The sequence below is a fragment of the Homalodisca vitripennis genome, chromosome 1 (genome assembly GCF_021130785.1).
Source record: "Homalodisca vitripennis isolate AUS2020 chromosome 1, UT_GWSS_2.1, whole genome shotgun sequence".
Taxonomy (NCBI): Eukaryota; Metazoa; Arthropoda; class Insecta; order Hemiptera; family Cicadellidae; genus Homalodisca; species Homalodisca vitripennis.
Window position 1 is genome coordinate 144,311,458 of NC_060207.1, and position 18,236 is coordinate 144,329,693.

General features: G+C 35.7%; 1 protein-coding gene across 2 annotated transcripts in view; it reads left to right on the forward strand.

Moving 5' to 3' along the window:
• Positions 1–7,681: 7,681 nt before the first annotated feature.
• Positions 7,682–18,236, forward strand: part of LOC124372888 (heterogeneous nuclear ribonucleoprotein A1, A2/B1 homolog) — a 56,904-nt gene continuing 46,349 nt past the window's right edge. For both annotated transcript variants that reach the window (XR_006923374.1, XM_046831301.1), the window contains exons 1-2: positions 7,682–7,899; positions 16,973–17,118. Coding sequence is in view for 1 of the 2 variants with exons in the window: in XM_046831301.1 (XP_046687257.1) it covers positions 7,876–7,899; positions 16,973–17,118 (170 nt within the window). In the remaining variant the exon portion in view is untranslated. The remainder of the gene's footprint in view (positions 7,900–16,972; positions 17,119–18,236) is intronic.

Consider the following 18,236-nt stretch of genomic DNA (forward strand, 5'->3'; position numbering starts at 1 on the left):
ACTCACTTATCACAAATTCCCTGACTTCTCGACATCCCGAAAAGTTCAAGTTTGACACAGATATGCCTCAAGTCTCAAAAAACAAAACTACAGTATTTTATAAATATCAAACATTTGTAGTTATCAAAACAGGGTTGTAACTTCTAGAAGAACTACGTTTTTGTTTTTCAACTTAGCACTGTCTTAGAAAGATGCAATTTCAAACATATGAGCCTCGTCACTTACCAAATATATTTTAACGTCCCGATGTCCTACTACGATTAGATTTTAAATACAAGCCATATGCTACCAACAGACTATGTCAATATTATATACATATGATGAACGCACGAGTATAATATACCTTCTTGATTGGGACAACAAGGCAAACACTACAAAAGTAGATTAGTATAATGGAAGAAGACACTTTTACCAACAATATTTTCTAGCCCTATGTATGTGTATATTTTTTTCGTCAGGGTAACATTGGAAAGGCGTATCTTATAAGGCACTAAAAGTAGGTTCCTGTTAGCCGAAATAGCCAATTTTTGAACAGAGTGCACATTTGAAACAAGCTTTTCTTAATCGGGACAATATTCTTGAAATTTTATGCTATCAAGCCCCAAATATTGGCTTCCTTGTTGAATATGAATACACACTTATCCATTGGGCTCGTTACAGTCACTTTATTGTCATGGGCGACCAGAACTCAAATTTGACTGGACATCATACTCACGACCAAACATAATTGACTAGAATGTTTCAATCTAGTAACCTACTTTTACTGCCACTTCAACCTACCCACCACACCGCTACATCCAACACTGGGCTGTACGTCATTGGCGTGTGTGACCCGGCCCATGTGATGCACTCTGTCAACTCAACTCCCTGCCCTTGGACTTTCAAATTATGATCTCATTGTTAGCACTTATAAACTCCAAACTCCAAAATTTATACCAACAACTCATCGCTTAACGCAAGTACACAGACATTATAACATGCTGCTTTTCATCGTGCATTTCATCGCGCTGATACTGCTTCAGTGCCCTGGCATGAGGCTACTGTCGATGTGAACGATATGGTTATCAAATTTTACTCTTTTCTAATAAATGAATTGGATATACATGCTCAAATTGTCACAAAACAAATCTCTAAAGCCCCCACACATTGGTTAAATAATTTCATAAAAAAAAACAAAGAGATTCAGCTTTTTCAAAGGCCAAGAGGTAAAAATTTACACACGATTAGGTTACTTACACACGCCTCAGGAATCGTAGTGAATAATTCCAGTGACCATCTCTTCTATTCAGGAGTGTTTGGTCATTTAAAAATGACATTCCTACCTGTTATTGAATGGAAAATCGCGTGCAAAGTTGCGAGTAACTTATAGTACGTTATATTATATTACCCATGAATCATTCCATAAGGTTGTATGAATGGGGGCGGCGCACCCGTAACGTGCATAACTTTATTTATATCAACGGATGTTATTCTAGAGGGAATCTGCCGCCGCTACGATACCTACCACTTCACCTACTTTAAGAGGTAATGTATAGATACCTGAGTTTGAACATTAATCATAAAAACTAGCAAAGCTGTGATATAGGGATTTTAAAATACAATTTAACTTGTTTATTTATGGCTTATACATGTAAAGCAAATACTTTCCGGTTTTTGAATTGACGACAGCAATAAAGGGTGGCGGTTTTGGCGCTTATCAACCCAACTCCAAATTTGAAAATTCATAACTCGGAAACTTTTGATCTGATTAATACAAAATTTGTATAAACGATAGTAACACATTTAATGTTTTTAGTACGACATTTTACAGTGTTTAAATTAAACGAATAAAAGTTGTTATACAATTACAATCATAACTTTTATTGCTGACCTCGCATTTTGGAGTTACTGTATTATTTTTCTATAGCTGGACAATAAGAACGAGGGCGTAGTCTGTATCCACAAATATAACATTTGTTTTATTCCGGCTAGTATATTCTTTGTTTGACGAGAAGTACTATACATTTCTTGAGTCTCAGATAAATATTTATCCTGGCTTGTTCCAGCCCATGAGTACTGATTTTGGCGTAATATGAAGCCTGTTTTGAACAGATTCAAGAGCTACCACACGCTGAACGGCTTCCTCCAGATTGAGCTTAGTTTCTTCAATTAAACGCTGACCAATATGAGATGACAATATTCCGTTAATGAATACATCACGTAAACATTAATCACGATACTGATTGGCAGGAACGGCCGCCAAATGACAGTACCTACTTATTAATTTTAAGGATTGGATGTACATATTAATGTTTTCCCCCGAATTTCTGTTTCCACATAGCGATCAGACGTCGTGTAAATATCTCACTTTTCTCCTTTATGTAAGCAGGCTTTAAGCTAAAGCATGTTTATACTGTCACTAATAAACTCATGCACTTTAAATAAAACAACATTTCCAATAATATTCAATTTGTCTGCATCTTTTAAAGGTTCGATTGAACAAGCTTAAAGACTCTCGAAAGTTTAAAGCCAAGAAGTAAATTCCTTGTCAGCAGTATATGTGTTTATAATAATAATAATATTACTTTATTGCGGTAACAATTATAAAATTGCATACAAACGTCACAAATAAATATTTAAATAATAAAAAGGTAGCCCTACACTTAATTCACTCACGCACACAGTCACATGTTTCTCTCATTCACTCTCATCTTCATTCTCACCAGACAATCCTGCCACTGCCACACTAGAACCAGAGGATTGATTGTGTTGGTTTTGAATTTCGTCCCAGCGGCTCTCCAGAAACTCGTCAACTGAGTAAAACACCCTCGACACCAAAAGATGTCTTAGTCGAATTAAAAATTTTTTTGTCATTCAATTGTTTGATCTCTTCAGGGAGCTTATTGATTAGCTTGACACCAACCTCAGACGTCAAACGTTCGAATGCTGCAGTTCTGTGTTGTTGAACGCGGAAGTTGTCCCTGCCTCTAGTCCCATACTGGTGAACGTCCCTGCCTTGAACCAAGTTACACTTAGAACGGCAGTAAAGGACAACCTCCAGGATATAGAGACAGGGCAAAGTCAGCAATCCAAGCTCCCTGAAGGTGTTTTTGCATGAATCTCTGAAGTTAAATTTTGAAATGATTCAGACAGCTTTCTTTTGACTTCTAAATACACGTTCGAATTTGTATTTAGAACAGCTGCCCCACAGTCTCAAACCGTATGTCAGATGTGGATATACCAAGCCAAAGTAGGCTGTTCTTAGTATATCCAAAGAGCAGAATTTTGCAAGGTTCCGTAAGGCATAAATGCCTGAGGAAACCTTTGAACAAATGCCGTCAATGTGATCGTCCCAAGTCAGCCTTCGATCTAGGTGCAATCCGAGGAACTTGGTGGAATCAGTTTCTTCTATTAGAACATCATCCGCCATCACGGTAGCGAAGTTGACAGGTTCCTGCTGCCGAAGAAAAAAATTGACGACGCTTGATTTGGAACTGTTGGCCCTCAGATTTAGTGTTGAAAAATACTGAATACATGAATTCAGTTCTAAAAATGAGTTGATTTCTAATTCATCTTTTGTTTTTGCTCAGATGTAGAGAGTTGTATCGTCAGCATACTGAACCATCTTTCCCGTAAGGATCGATGAATTCAATCTGTTGACGTACACAAGGAAAAGGATAGATCCCTGTGGGACACCATAAGTTATTTGAACCTTTCCTGACAGGGTATTCGCAATCTGCACACACTGGCTTCTATCCCTGAGGTAAGACGAGATCCATTCGTGCGGCAGACCTGGAACACCACATGTCGTCAACTGGTACAACAGTGTTTCGTGATGTACAAAGTCGAATGCTTTAGAGAGGTCTAGAAATATGCTTAGCACATGTTCTCTTCTCTCCAGGCCATCGACAACTGTATCGATTAGGTCTGTGACCGCATCGATTGTGGATTTGTTTTTTCTGAAACCAAATTGTTCGGAACAGAGGATTTCAAAACGATCAAGAAAATTTTTAAATCTGACAAGAAAAATCTTTTCAAGAACTTTGCTCATGACTGGGAGGACTGAAATTGGACGATAGTTGCTTGCAAGGCAAGGATCGTCTTTTTTGAAAATGGGTGTGACTTTCGCAGATTTCAAAAGGGAGGGAAAATGCCTTGTGCGAAAGACAAGTTGATCAAATTTGTGAGTGGAGCCAAAATATGCTTAGAGCAACGTTTGAGCAGCCACACAGACATGCCGTTGATGTCACATGATATTTTTGGTTTCAATCCCTGTATCACGCGGGCCACCTCTTCCTCACTCACAGGAGACAGTGCCATGGATGAGACCGGTCCCATCGATGACACTTCGCTGCAATTAAGGCCTTTGAATGATGGGTCAAGTGATGCAACAGATGAAAAAATGAGTTGAATTCACTTGCCACTTTAGAGGGATCTGAAATAATTTCGTTCTGGATTTTGAGCTTTGGAATTTGGAAATTTTTTGAGCAATTTGGCTGCGTTGTTACATTTTTAATAATGCCCCAAGCAGTTTTGGAAAAGTTTTCGCAATTTTTCAATTTTGTTTCAATTTCACGTGCTTTTGCAGATTTTATTGTTTTCCTATATTTGCTCTTGAAATTTCTAAAAAAAGTTTTAAATTGTTCATTTTCGGTGCTAATGTAAATCGAATGGTAAAATTTTAGCCGTTCTCGTAGTTCTAAAATTTCCTTCGTCACCCAATAATTTTGTTTTGCTTGTTTGCGCTCTTTAAAATTTTTGAAAGGACAAGTTACATTTAAGTGATAAACAAAAAGATTATGAAACGCGGTGTAAGCTTCATCTACGCTTTCAAGATTGTCTAAAAACGACCAGGACTCGTTTTTTAAAAACATATTCAAAAGGGCAATGTTTTCCGAGCTAGTGCCTCTTTTGGCTTTGGATGACGGGTGTTCAATTTCTGGCTGAAAGTTACTGATAGTGGTCTCCTGAGCGAAGTGGTCAGAGATGGCCGCATTGAAAACAGTGACTGAGGCGTTTTGAATGTTTGTGATGACGTTGTCGATGGCTTTACTCAATGTGGCGGTCACTCGTGTTGGCGTGTTTACTGACCAGATCAATCCGAAAGAATTTAGGATGTCGCGTAGCCGCTGGGTCAGGGGGTTGGTGCGGTCTAAAACATCAATGTTAAAGTCGCCAGTTATGATAAACTTGGACGACTTCAAACAGATGGAATTTAGAAGATTTTCAAAATTTTCAAAAATAATATTGCTGCATCCGTTTCGAGAACGATATAAGCCAATAATTGTAATTTTGTCATCAGAATTCAGGCCGATTTTTATTCCATCTACATCAAAATCTAAATCACAACTGTGAGTTAACTTGAGTGGAAGGAATTCAATATCAGATTTTACGAAAATTGTCACACCTCCCCCTTTAAAATGAGTTCGATCGTAAGATGTTGCCAATTTATAGTTGTCAATCCTGAACAGTCTGGTTGTTTCAGGTTTGAAACCATGTTCAGAAATAACAAAAACGTCAGGATGCAGTTCGCGTGCCATGAGCGACAGCTCGTCTGCTTTGTTGGTGGCAGTCTGCGCATTTTGATGCACAACCGAGAAAATTTTGGTTGAATTTTGAATTTTGTTGGTTTGATGTTTTCTGTGGAATGTTTGAAGCAAATTGGCTGGGCGTTGGCTCTTAACCGCCTCGGCGAAGGTGTCGTAGGCCATGGTCCGGACCGGTGGTTCAGGAGGAGCTGGCGACACATAGGCGGCGGGCGGTGCCGGGGTGACTGCGTGGTCCAACCTTTGCACACACTCCAGCAGCAGCTCGGCCAGCAGGTGTTTGTGTGTGGGCTTGAGGTGCATCCCGTGCGATGTGAATGCCTCTCTGCCGATGAGGCTGAAGTCGAGTACTTCTGCCCCACGATGCCTCACGCACAGGTCCTCGATGTACGAGTTTACTCGCGCGGACTCCAGGTTGACAGGATTGCTCGCAGGCAGGTCGTGTCTATGGGGAAGAGTAGCGACGACAACCCCGCCGGCAGTCCTCAGCTTGCTGGTGATGTGCCGCTCCAGGTGCTGGTAGATGTTCACCTGCTGACCGGCGGCAACATCGTTAGTGCCGGCAATGATGTCGCAACAACTATCCGCTGGAGGTGGGGTGTCGGACGCCACTTCTTGGAGTTTAGCTCCCGGCTTAGGGTTTGAATCAATTTTGCAAGGTTTCATTGTCGTGATATGACGTCTATTGGCTTCAACTTTTTCAAGGAATATACTTGATTTGTTTTTAAAATTTTATAAGGGGATAATATATTGAAGATTGTCAGGATCTTTTACTGATCCTGTTTACTACAAAGATACGCTGACCCTTCCCTGTCTCTATATTCTCGAGGTGGCCTTGTACTGCCGATTTAAATGCGAGTTGGTGCAGGGTAGGGATGTCCACCAATATGGGACTAGAGGCAGGAATAACTTTCGAGTCGAACAGCACAGAACGGCAGCTTTCGAACACTTACCATCTCAAGTTGGAGTCGGACTAATCAATAGGCTCCCTGAAGGCATCAAACAACTCAATGAAACAAAAAAATTCAAAACTCGACTAAAACATTTTCTTATGTCAAAGGCATTTTACTCAACTGATGAGTTCATGATGGGCCGCTGGGATGAAAATTTTTGAAATTAACAACCACGAAATCCCCGGTTCTGGTACATACAAGAATCGTATTGCATTGTATGTATTTACCTTGACCAATATCATTTATCTGATGTACTTATCTACTTTATATAGTTACGTTGACGCATGCCATGCAATATTGTAATTGTTTCACGCAATAAAGGATATTATTATTATTATTATTATAAAAACTCAGTATTATTTTATGACACGATAAATGGGTGTAACATGAGTAGTTTTACCATTATTAAGAAGGCCAATACTTCATGATGTCATGAAGGTTTTGGTTTAACAAGTCTTTTCCCTCGTTATGCCGGCGATGCATGACTTCGCACAAATACGAGTTTAACAACGAACGACTATTACCGCACTGTGATTTGTAACGTAATTTGTCAGACGCTAAGTGCTCCTTACTTAGAAAGTTCATTGCAGAATGGACAAGAATAGCTCACAGACCTGATATTAGTGTTACAAGATAAAAATGGATTGCTAGCACAGCTTAAATTATATGCAGATGCTCGCTCATACTAGCCAGACCTGACTTATTGCATACCGAGCGCTTATTGCTAAGACAACCTAAATAACAAAGTTGATGTACAACAGTTCCTACTTTAATTGCAAATAGATTTACTTTTGGATCTTTGCTTTTCCATACTGGTGTATTTTGAACGTAGTAGATCTAATTGTTATTATTCCTTTTTGTTACATATTATATGTTAATAATATTTGTTGACTAAATGATTCATTTCTTGTGTATGTTTTTTTACATATAGGAGCTATGTATTTTGTTAACAATTTTTTATATTGTTAAATTGTGTAAAATTATTATTAAACTGTGCGTTACGTATGAACATTGTATAAATTAGATATACTGTATGTCCGTTGGAAATAAAATAGAAATTCGTATAATATTTAGTGAGACTTGAGGTTTACATGCATAGTGTACCTTATTGTGTTCTTCTTTGGTATATATAGTCTCTATCTGAATGCCAAATTCTGATTGGTTCTTTACGGAATTACACTGTACCTACTCAATAACATTGTAGATGGAAGAATTTAGATTCAATTCATCCGCCATCTTGTTCTTCTTCTATTCTAATCTGTTAGGCGAGATCGTGAGGCTTTGGCGTTGCTTGTGTCATTTACGTAGTTTTTATATTGGCATTTGTGAGATATATTCAAAGTTATTAAGTGCTGTGTATTTCTGAATCATTTGAAGTTCTACTTTTTTATCAAAACATGCCTGGAAAAGGGGATCGAGATGTAAGTAATAGTTAACTTTGATATGAACTTGCTACCGGCACCAATTATTTTGGGGTATTAGTTCCTAGACCTAGTTGTTAGAGATTTAAACCCTTGTATTGGTCAGGAACTAATTATTTCTTCCTGTGGGTTCAATGCATATCCAATTAGCCACGTTACTATACCACTTTAATAATTTCTTAAAATTGGTAGACACCTAACTGTTTAATTTAGCCACTTCTCATTTTAGGCAGTTTGTTGTTTTTCAACAGGAGAAGGCTTGATTCTCCAAGTGGCAGTACCAAAGTCTATAGTGGAAGGAAATTTTGGTATTTATTTACAATAGCGTGACCATGGAAAATGGACTTTTTTTCATGGGTTGGGCATTTATAGCCAAGTATTATTATCACAGGTGCATATAAACTGGGGGGAAAGTATATTATTGTATTATATTGATGCCTTTCGGGCATTATTGCGTTAGGATGGAAAATAACCAACAAAATTTTGTCGAACAACACTTGGAGGGTTAAGGAGCAGGGGCATCACGTGATCTGGGATTCGACTTTTGCAAGCTCGAGTTAATTTTTTTTCTAAAAGAGCAAGCAGTGCACAGCGGGCAGGCATCGTTGACAGGATTAACGTACTAGTCAGCATCATTTCAGTAAAATTGCAAGAGGTACACTGTCAAAAACAGAGTTTTCAGAGGATTTCAAAAAATCGTAACTCCTTTGATTTTCGTTGCCGACGAATTTTTTTTTCACTATTGTTTTCAGGAAAAATTTTAGTTTTCAGGAAAAAAAAATGAACATACCTTTCCATGGTCACGTTATTGTAAATTGATACCGAAATTTTTAAGTGGTTTCCAACCTTTCCATTAAACTTTTTTAACCTTGAAAGTGGAATAAATTCTTAGTGTGCACTGATTTTTGTAGATTTTATGGGTTTCTTTGTAATTTCATACAAAATCTTATATTTAGTTTTTGTTTAAATGTTATATAGCCTATCAGAAAAAACTTTTGGCTGCAGTAAAATAAGAGGCCACCACCACATTAGAATCATAGCATATCCTTAAAAACAGTAAAAAGTAACTAAATGTAAAACTGTTTTGTTTGTTACATTTTATATATAGGATACACAACATAGATACATAATTCGTGTCAACATTTTTGTTTCTATAGTTTAAATACTCATAAATGTGATTGTATTGTGGTGGTGGCCTCTTATTATACTGTAGCCGGAATAACTGGAATAGCAATATTCATGTGAGAAAAGTACAAGGAATATTAGAGTTTAGAGAAGGGCCACCAATAATTACATATTATGAGGACCATTTAAGAGTTTTTCAGTACTTTTTTCTCTTTTCTTTATTTTTGTAACAGTTTAGTTTTTTTAGAGATTTTATAGTAATGGGTGTTAGGCTACATGTTTTCAATTAAGTAATCCTTATAAAAATACACAATAATATTGTGGAAGGGCACATTGAAATTTAATTAAAATATATGACTAAATAGTTTTCCCAAGCATTATATTGATATACTAGCTGTTACCCGCAGCTTCGCACACAATCTTTAGAAAAGTCCTTATATTACTTAGTAAAAGCAATTATGCGCGATTAGCCGCGGGTAACAGCTAGTTTGTCAATACATTCGTAGTATTTTATAACGAAAACTCTTGATTTTCAATAAAATACCAATTACAACCAGATACCCACGGCTTCGCACGCGATTTCCTGCAGAAAAATTGGGACATAGGAGGTAAATTTCTTTTGAATGTCCTTATTACCCTTCTGAGATAAATACCTAGTCACTGAAAGATACTCCAAGCTCATGAACTATTTAAGATTTAAATTTTAAAACAGTCTTAATATGCACTTGTGAAATAACTGGAATTTTTCTCTAATATTCTATGATTTTTGTATACAATTGAACTATATTAGCCCAGCGTGGACAGGAGTCAAAAGTCGAATTCATTTGCACAAATACGATGTAATAAATGATGGCGCTCAATGTAATTTTGAAACGAAAATAGGCATATATTAGGTACATATTATTACAGTCTAATGATTATGAGCTCCAGATGTTAAACGAAATTGCGTATGGTTTTTATTTTATTGAAACAAAATTTGCTGATTCTCTTAAGCTTACTTTATGCTTTCAAACTATAAATGTAAAGAAATTTAAAATCGTAATTAAATTATATAAACATATTTGTTTGTCGCATTATACGGGTTTTTGAAAAGTATGGGTACGGCTTAATATTTTAAAAACCATAGGAGATAACAGCTATAAACTTTGCACAGTGTCATATGGCTATGTAAACTATTTTTCCTTGCTATTACCATGACATGCCAACCATGGGGGGACGGCCCATGGAAAACACGGAAATCATAAATTGAAGCATGGGTCGAGTGATGCCTCATTTGAAAGAGCTCACTTAGTAGAGTTGAATGCCGCAAACCGCATCTTAAAAGGTTTATCCAATCAGAAATGGCGGGTTGTTTTAGGTACACATTGTGAAGTACATTGCGTACTTCATTTGCGTACTTCAAATCCGCTGCCATTTCTGACTGAATCGTCGTATTCTGATGCGGTTGGCGGCGTTTCACTCTACTAACCAATGTGTTTTCACTGACTTTTTTTAATTAGCAAATTATGTCATAAATTTATAACACAATAAATAAAACACAATAAATACCGATGGTTTTTAAAATATTAAGCAAGCCGTACCCATACTTTTCAAACACCCTGTATATGTTTACAAAGAACAGCTGATTAAATTTGAACAAGCTCTTTCACTTAATAACATATGTTTGCTGCAATGCATTTCTTACGGGTATTTCCGTAACTTTTAGAGACCAGTGGGGCGGAATCCTGAATCGGGAACGGGATAAAAAGTATCCTATGTCCTTTTCCCAGTCCTTAGCTACCTCCCTACCAATTTTCAGCCAAATCGGTTCAGCCGTTCTTGAGTTATAAATAGTGTAACTAACACAACTTTCTTTTATATATATAGATTTTCAACTCAAATTGTAGTTACACATTAAAAGTAGGTTATAACGAGTGTTACATAGGCCTATAGTACACATCTGAATAAAAAAATATTTATTTTATTAAATAACAATTCACAAATGAGGGTAGGCTATGATAAGCGGACCCGGTTTTTTATATTGAAGAATGTAATCATCAATACCTATATTCGCATCTCAAATCCTAGACTATCAATTAATATAAAAAATATCTATAGCCCTCAATAACAATCATGTGTTTTAAATTAAAATATGAATTTATGGGTAGGGTACGATAAGCGGACCCGGTTTTTTATATAGAAATTGGCAAACGATAATACATAATCATAACCATCGATATAATAAATCGATACTGATTAATTATTTTGAACAATTAACATAATCTATATCAACAACTGTAAACATTTTCAGATAATACTCGTAATGTAATATTTCAATTTTATATAAGTAACTTGATTATTAAAAATGGCAGTCAATTTTATAAAACTTCACGACATTGCTCTGAAGGATGATAAGACATGTTTTTCGTGACTTCAACATGTTGGACTCGTATTGAAAACCCCATTATGTGAAATTTGTGGAAAAGAAACAACTGTAACTTTGAGAGAAGCAAATGTGGTCGTCTCCAGTTTTCCTTTTTTGTTTTGGTTATAATAATTTGATCACTGTAAATATAAAATTCATATTTTAATTTAAAACATATGATTGTTATTGTGGACTATAGATACTTTATATCGATTGATAGTCTAGGATTTGATATATGCGAATATTAGGTATTGATGATTACATTCTTCCATATACAAAACCGGGTTCGCTTATCGTGCCCTTCCCGAATTTATTATTACAGTGGTGAAATTAATTATTATAACCGAAATTAGGAAAACTGAAGACGACCATATTTGCTCCTCTCAAAGTTACAGTTGTTTCTTTCCCACAAATTTCACACAATGGGTTTTTCAGTACGAGTCCAACATGTTGAAGCCACGAAAAACATGTCTTATCCATCTTTCAAAACAATGTCGTGTAGTTTTCTAAAATTGACTGCCATTTCTTGATAATCAAATGTTAGTTATGTAAAATTGAAATACCTTGCGTTTATTATTTGAAAGTGTTTACAGCTGTTGATATAGATTATAGTTAATTGTTCTAAATAATTAATCAGTATCGATTGATTACATCAATGGTTATGATTAAGTAATATCGTTTGCCAATTGCGTTTTAAAAATCGGGTTCTCTTTTATCGTACCCTACCCCACAAATGTATATTATCACTGTTATTAATATCTTATTTTATTTATTTTGTAATTTAACCCTCTCCCGCTCGCAAGGCATGAATCGGCACGGCCACCACATAGCCACTGCAGCCTAAACGGCACAAATCGGCACGCACTGCTTTATCTACTAGAGCCGATAAGTGCTGCTCTCGAGTAGCAATAGTTTGTACTACTACGGGTTGTTTGCTATCAGGAGACCATTTACTTTACTTTTACAGTAGATTTATTCCATTATTTTGCTATTTATATTAGTTGTGCGGAAACAATGGCGGGTTGTAGTCGTACACTTCGTGACAGTGAAATCGATCTCGTTATCAGTAGTGATTGCGACGATTCAAGTGAGTGTAGTGATGTACCAGAGCTTTGTGAAGTGGTTGGTGGCATTGAGGATGTAGTTCGGAGTGATCACAGTTGCAGGGGCAGTGACGGCGAGCCAGACAATGACCTTCACCAAGTAACTGCGCAACAAACAACCCCGCGCCACCGGCGCCCAGCTGTTCGTGTGCCCCCTGGTCTGGTACAATCAACTTCATTGAACCAATATATAGTAAAATAATTAATATATATATATAATTATAGTTAATTACAATGACAGAATGTATGTAAGTTGAGGCGCCGCGTATTTTGACCGAGCGCGACCGGCAGAGCGAATTAATTGAGGTTAGAAGCACCGTGAGCGCCTGGAAACAATGCGAGCGGGAGAGGGTTAACAAATTTTACAAACGTTAGAATACGTTTTCAATGAGAAAAAGTACCTCAAAGTAAATTATTTACATTTATACCATCATTGTTAGTATAAGTAGTTACTCTAGTAAATGTATGGTACAAAATAAAGAGCACTGTATAGGAAATATTGGCAAATAATGTAAGCCTACTTTTTGAAAACAAATTTTTATGCTGAATTTGTAAATAAACCTTTACAGTTGGATCGGACAAGTTTTCTATTATTTGCTTAAATTTGATATCTTTAATGCCTTGATCATTTCCAATGAATGAATGATTTTTAATTCCTTGCGATTTTAAAAACATGACAGATAAAAAAACTGTCTTTGTCGATACTGGTTTGACAAAAGGTATCACAATGAAATGCTTTTATTTATAGATTTATATTCCCTTACTGTTTCATAGGGAATTTTAATATACATCCTACAATAATTTAAATTACTGTTAGGGATGTTGGAGTAAGTCAGTGTATCATTTTCTTCTTCTTGAGAATGTGTCCCTGAAAAAAAAAATGCTATTAGTGGAGACATGGCACCTAATTGTGAATGTTTTATAACTTCATCTTCTTCTAATGCATAAGGAACCTTTAACATCCTTCAGTGATGCATTGATTTTGGCAATCAAGACATGAAATGAGGCTTACACTTTAAAGTTGTAGCAAGGGTGTATGTTTGGAATAGGAAGGATCTTTGACCTATTTCTGTTTTTCTCTTTGCTCTTTTGATTTTGTCTCTTTCTCTTCCTTTTCCTATATATGTATCTTGTAGCCCTTTTCTCAAGTGTAACATACTGATCAAGACTAGCCTAGGTAGTTCTATAGAAAAACCATCATACAACTTGATAACAAAAAATCATTCCAGTTATAATTTTGGTAAAACTAAATTGCAGAACATGCTATAGTGAGTTATAAAAATCCTTTGTTGTGGACTAGGCCTAAAAGTCTGTTTGTTTATTTTATAATATGCTGCAATTGTAAATATCTTTAGATTGGGCACTTCGGCCTGGCTATTCTATATGGATCTTGAATTCAACATAAACATTTTAAAATTAGTTAGATTTAATTCAATTTAGTGGTTAAAATGAAATTGTAACACCCGTTATTTGAAAACACCCTTTACATGAACTAAATATATTTATAGTGAAAAAATATAAAAGTACCTCTACAACTTAATTAAACACATGCTTAACCTTACTTACTGCAAATGTTCATTTACTAAACTTTTATGCTACATAAACTTTTGTATGTTTTATGTAACAAGAGTTACAATTTGACATGAACTAACTTAATGTAGTTTTTGAACGAAAGTAATAATATCTTACCTCTGGATAAATCAAATTCTGAAAGAGAATATTTAATCCAACTGATGGCATCAACAATAGCAGCAATCAACTGGACCTAAACTAAAAAGGCAGGTTAGCTGATTATGATTTAAAATGACCCAGCCTCCCCCAAATAAGCACCAGTCAGAAAAAAATATATATAAAATAGAAAAACTTTTTTTGTGCATTGATAAGGCAAAGCGAGAAGTCCAAGAAGTTGAAGGAGTGGGAGTTGTCAACGATGTGGTATTGACATCATGTGTCTTCTTTTGGGGTCTTTTAAACAGTGAAAAAATATCAACCTGCTTCTTCGAGCTATTACGCTTTTGAAAAAAGTTTTTCTATATAATATGAAGCTGCATACTTTCAGTAGCATTATAGTGCTTGGATGTCTCTGCAAATTTAACAACTTCTGAAGGATCAGCCCATGTAATTTGAGTGGCAACCTCTTCCTCGTCACTTTCTTCTCTTTCTTGTTCATCCTGCGGGGTTAAAACACTTTGTATTATGTCCTCGTCACACAGTTCCTCCTCTATGGGCTCATTTTTGTCCACATCAATCCATTCAGGAACTTTTTCTACCTAAAGGCTACTCAGTGGTTGGTTTGGAATACAAGAAATAACGCTGACAACAACTTGAGAGTAGCCGGTTGAAGGGTCATTAACATCATCATCTTCAGTTGAAAAGTTACTTAATTCCATAACTTTTGGTCATAACTTTCGCTATGTCAAGTGTAGTGTTTAATTTTTCACGTTAGACTGACCTATGGCAGTTCTAAAAATGGCATCTTTTATGTTGAATTGACGCTGAAAATCGGTTACACTGCAATCAGAGTTTCATAAATTTTGCACAAACATGCCTCTATACTTACACTTAAAATTCTGAATAACTCCTTGGTTCATTGGTTGTATTAGTGGTGTCTCATTAGCTGGCAGAAATGTATAAAAAATGTTGCCTGATACAAGCTTAGATGTAGAGGGTGAGCTCGACAATTGCCTAGTACGAGAACTGCTTTGAAGTCTTATCAAGAGCCTAAGTTTTTCAAAATTGTCTTTTACTGCTGGAAAAAAATGCTGCAAAAACCATTTTTTAAACAGCCCTTCTTCCATCCATGCGTTTGATTGAGCATCGTAAATAACAAATACGTCAGTCACATTTTTTCAGAACCCTGGGCTTCTTAAATTTTCTAATAACGAATGGAGTTAGTTTATAATCACTTGAGGCATTTGCACGAACTAAAACAGTGAGTATTTTTTTGAAATCTGCGCTATACTTGTTGCCACCAGCCAAGGTTACTATCGTTAAACAAGAAAAATAAAAAATACCAACATAATTTTGTGACTTTACAATGAATAATAATAACTAACAATTTTCTTAAAGTATTAGGCTCTTCCCCATCAAAATAATTTTCAGATATAATCTATAGAGTTTACCCTGTTGTTTGTCCCACATGGGACTGATTAATCCAGGGTTGCCTCTTTGGTTAGACCTACCTCTAAGTAGTGTTATGATGTTTCAGAGTACACGACTACAATCTAGCGAACAATTTGTAATTGAACTATAGATTGTGTAAGTTATAATCTTATGGAAAATACCAAATTTAATATTTCAAATGACGTTATTTGTATCATATATACAAAAGAGCGAATTTAGGCCCATAAGGCCCTGTCTTGCAATTAATCCTAATATAATAGTATAGTACTTAAGTCAAATAAAACTACTACATTTAAAATAAAACAAAATTATGTAATAAAGGTCTCTTTAAGAATTTAGTACACATACATTCATACAATACAATCATACACACATTCATTAGCACCCTAACCGTCCTCCAAGACCTACCCCAACTAACCCATCGCTGACATCGTTTGTAGCAATTTAGCTTTCAGTAAGGCTGCAAACCGGTTTCAACTCCCTACTGACTTAATATGTTTAGGAAGGGAATTCCATTCTCGACAAGCAGTAACGACAAATGATATGTTGTAAGTTGAATGGCAGGGAATAAGAAGAATTGATGAGGCCATTCTTACTCTCTTGTACTTGTTTCAGAGATCAAATTGAATTTGTCAGCCAGATATATAGGCTCTCCATAGTTAAGACTAGAATACACCAAATTAAGAATTTTTAATAACCTTGTATCGGCCAATTTTAGAATAGAATTTTGAACATAAATATGCGTTATATGGTTGTCACGTCTTAGATCTAATACAAAACGTAAACAGTACTTTGTCACTCAGATCCACAGTCATATCATTGATTACAATATGAGTTATATTGAGTTACAATATGAAAAATGAGGAAAAATCAGTGTTTTTACCAGTAAAAGTTTCACACGTTCTTGCTAGAAGTGGCATCCTCACTTTAAGAGCCAATAAATATTAGGTCAACTGCATAGGCTGTGACAACACCATCCAAGTAGTCATTGACAGAAGTAGACCAACAGGCCTTTTGAAAATCAGGACGCTTTTGCCTGTCCAATACATGTGGATGTCAATGGCAAGCACTTTACAAATGTATGCTTATCTTCTTTAATCCTCAAAACTGTGTTACATATAGTAATGGTCACTGGCATGCAGCAGGAAGAGAAGAACAAAACCAGATCACCTGTATGGTGTGACCTGGACCAATGTACTGATGTAAAAAGTTATGCTCATTCCAAGTCTAGACATTAGACATGCCAGCACTTATTGTAATTTTTATTGTATTACTGTTTTCATTTAACCTGTTTTTGACATATTTTTATTTGTTTTAGGATATGGATTTAGAACCTGAACAAATGCGTAAAATATTTATTGGTGGCTTGGATTATGGGACTACAGAAGAAACACTGGAAGCTTACTTTGAACGCTGGGGTGATATTGTAGATTTGGTGGTAATGAAAGATCCATACACCAAGCGGTAAGTACTCATATATATAGTGCGAGACAAATTAAATATTTTTTGAATAGGTTGTTCATGTTAAAAAATAATTTTTCAATTTTTGATAAACATTTTGAGTACTATAGCCATGTCTTAAGTCTTATACATAAAGTACCATTTTTTGTAAATTTACAATGATGTTAATAGAGAGCTATAATGTACAACTTTTACATAAACTTATTGTAGCCTATCTAAAATATTTACTCTCATGAAATGCATCGTTTCACTCTGAAATGCCGTCCTATTTAAACAATTTTGAAGCTATTATTATTAACACCTTTACTCGGGCTCCGGTACTTAATTCAATATGTTAAGGTTTTCTGTAAAAAAAGTCGGATTGGGTTGTTTCAAACCATTTCCTGTTATATTGTTTATATTTATACTCATATACAGCTAATAGTTGTGCAGCTGTAAAAATAGTATTTTCAACTATTACACAGCTGCTTAGTTACGTAACCGATTGACGACGCAGTGATGTGAGCATTGTTGTCTGTAGTGTATTTGTAAACCAAGTTCCACTGTTATTGAATAAAGTGATAAATGTTGGTTTAGTTTATTTTGAGAGGTTTCTTAGTGATACAAGTTTTATTTTTCTTGATCATTGTGTAAAATGAGTAATCATTTAGACAAAGTAATGGTGCGCATGATACGTGATATGATGTCAGATTCTGAGCATGATTTGGAGGAGGATCATCGTATTTTTAATGAGAATAAAAGATTATCTGCGATTCATTTTGAAAGAATCTTGGGTCAAATTTATGATTCTGGATCGGAGGGTGAGTTTCTCAAGGACAATGATCCTGATCCAGATTTTGAGGTTAGGCCTCGTGATCAAGATGTGAGTGGTGCTGAGTATGAATTTTGATAGGCCTTTCATTAGTACTTTCTTTCTTTTATGTTAATTTTATACCAAAAACTCATTTAGGTACTTTGGGATTATACCGACCACACCCAGACATGAATCGTTATTTGACATTTTGCTTCTACTGATTACTAGATTAGCGTAAAACAATATTTCGTCAATATAAAACAGGAATTGTCTTATCGCAAACCCCTCTCCATCCTCAGACAGAGGTCAAAGTCGAGCGGTCTAGTAG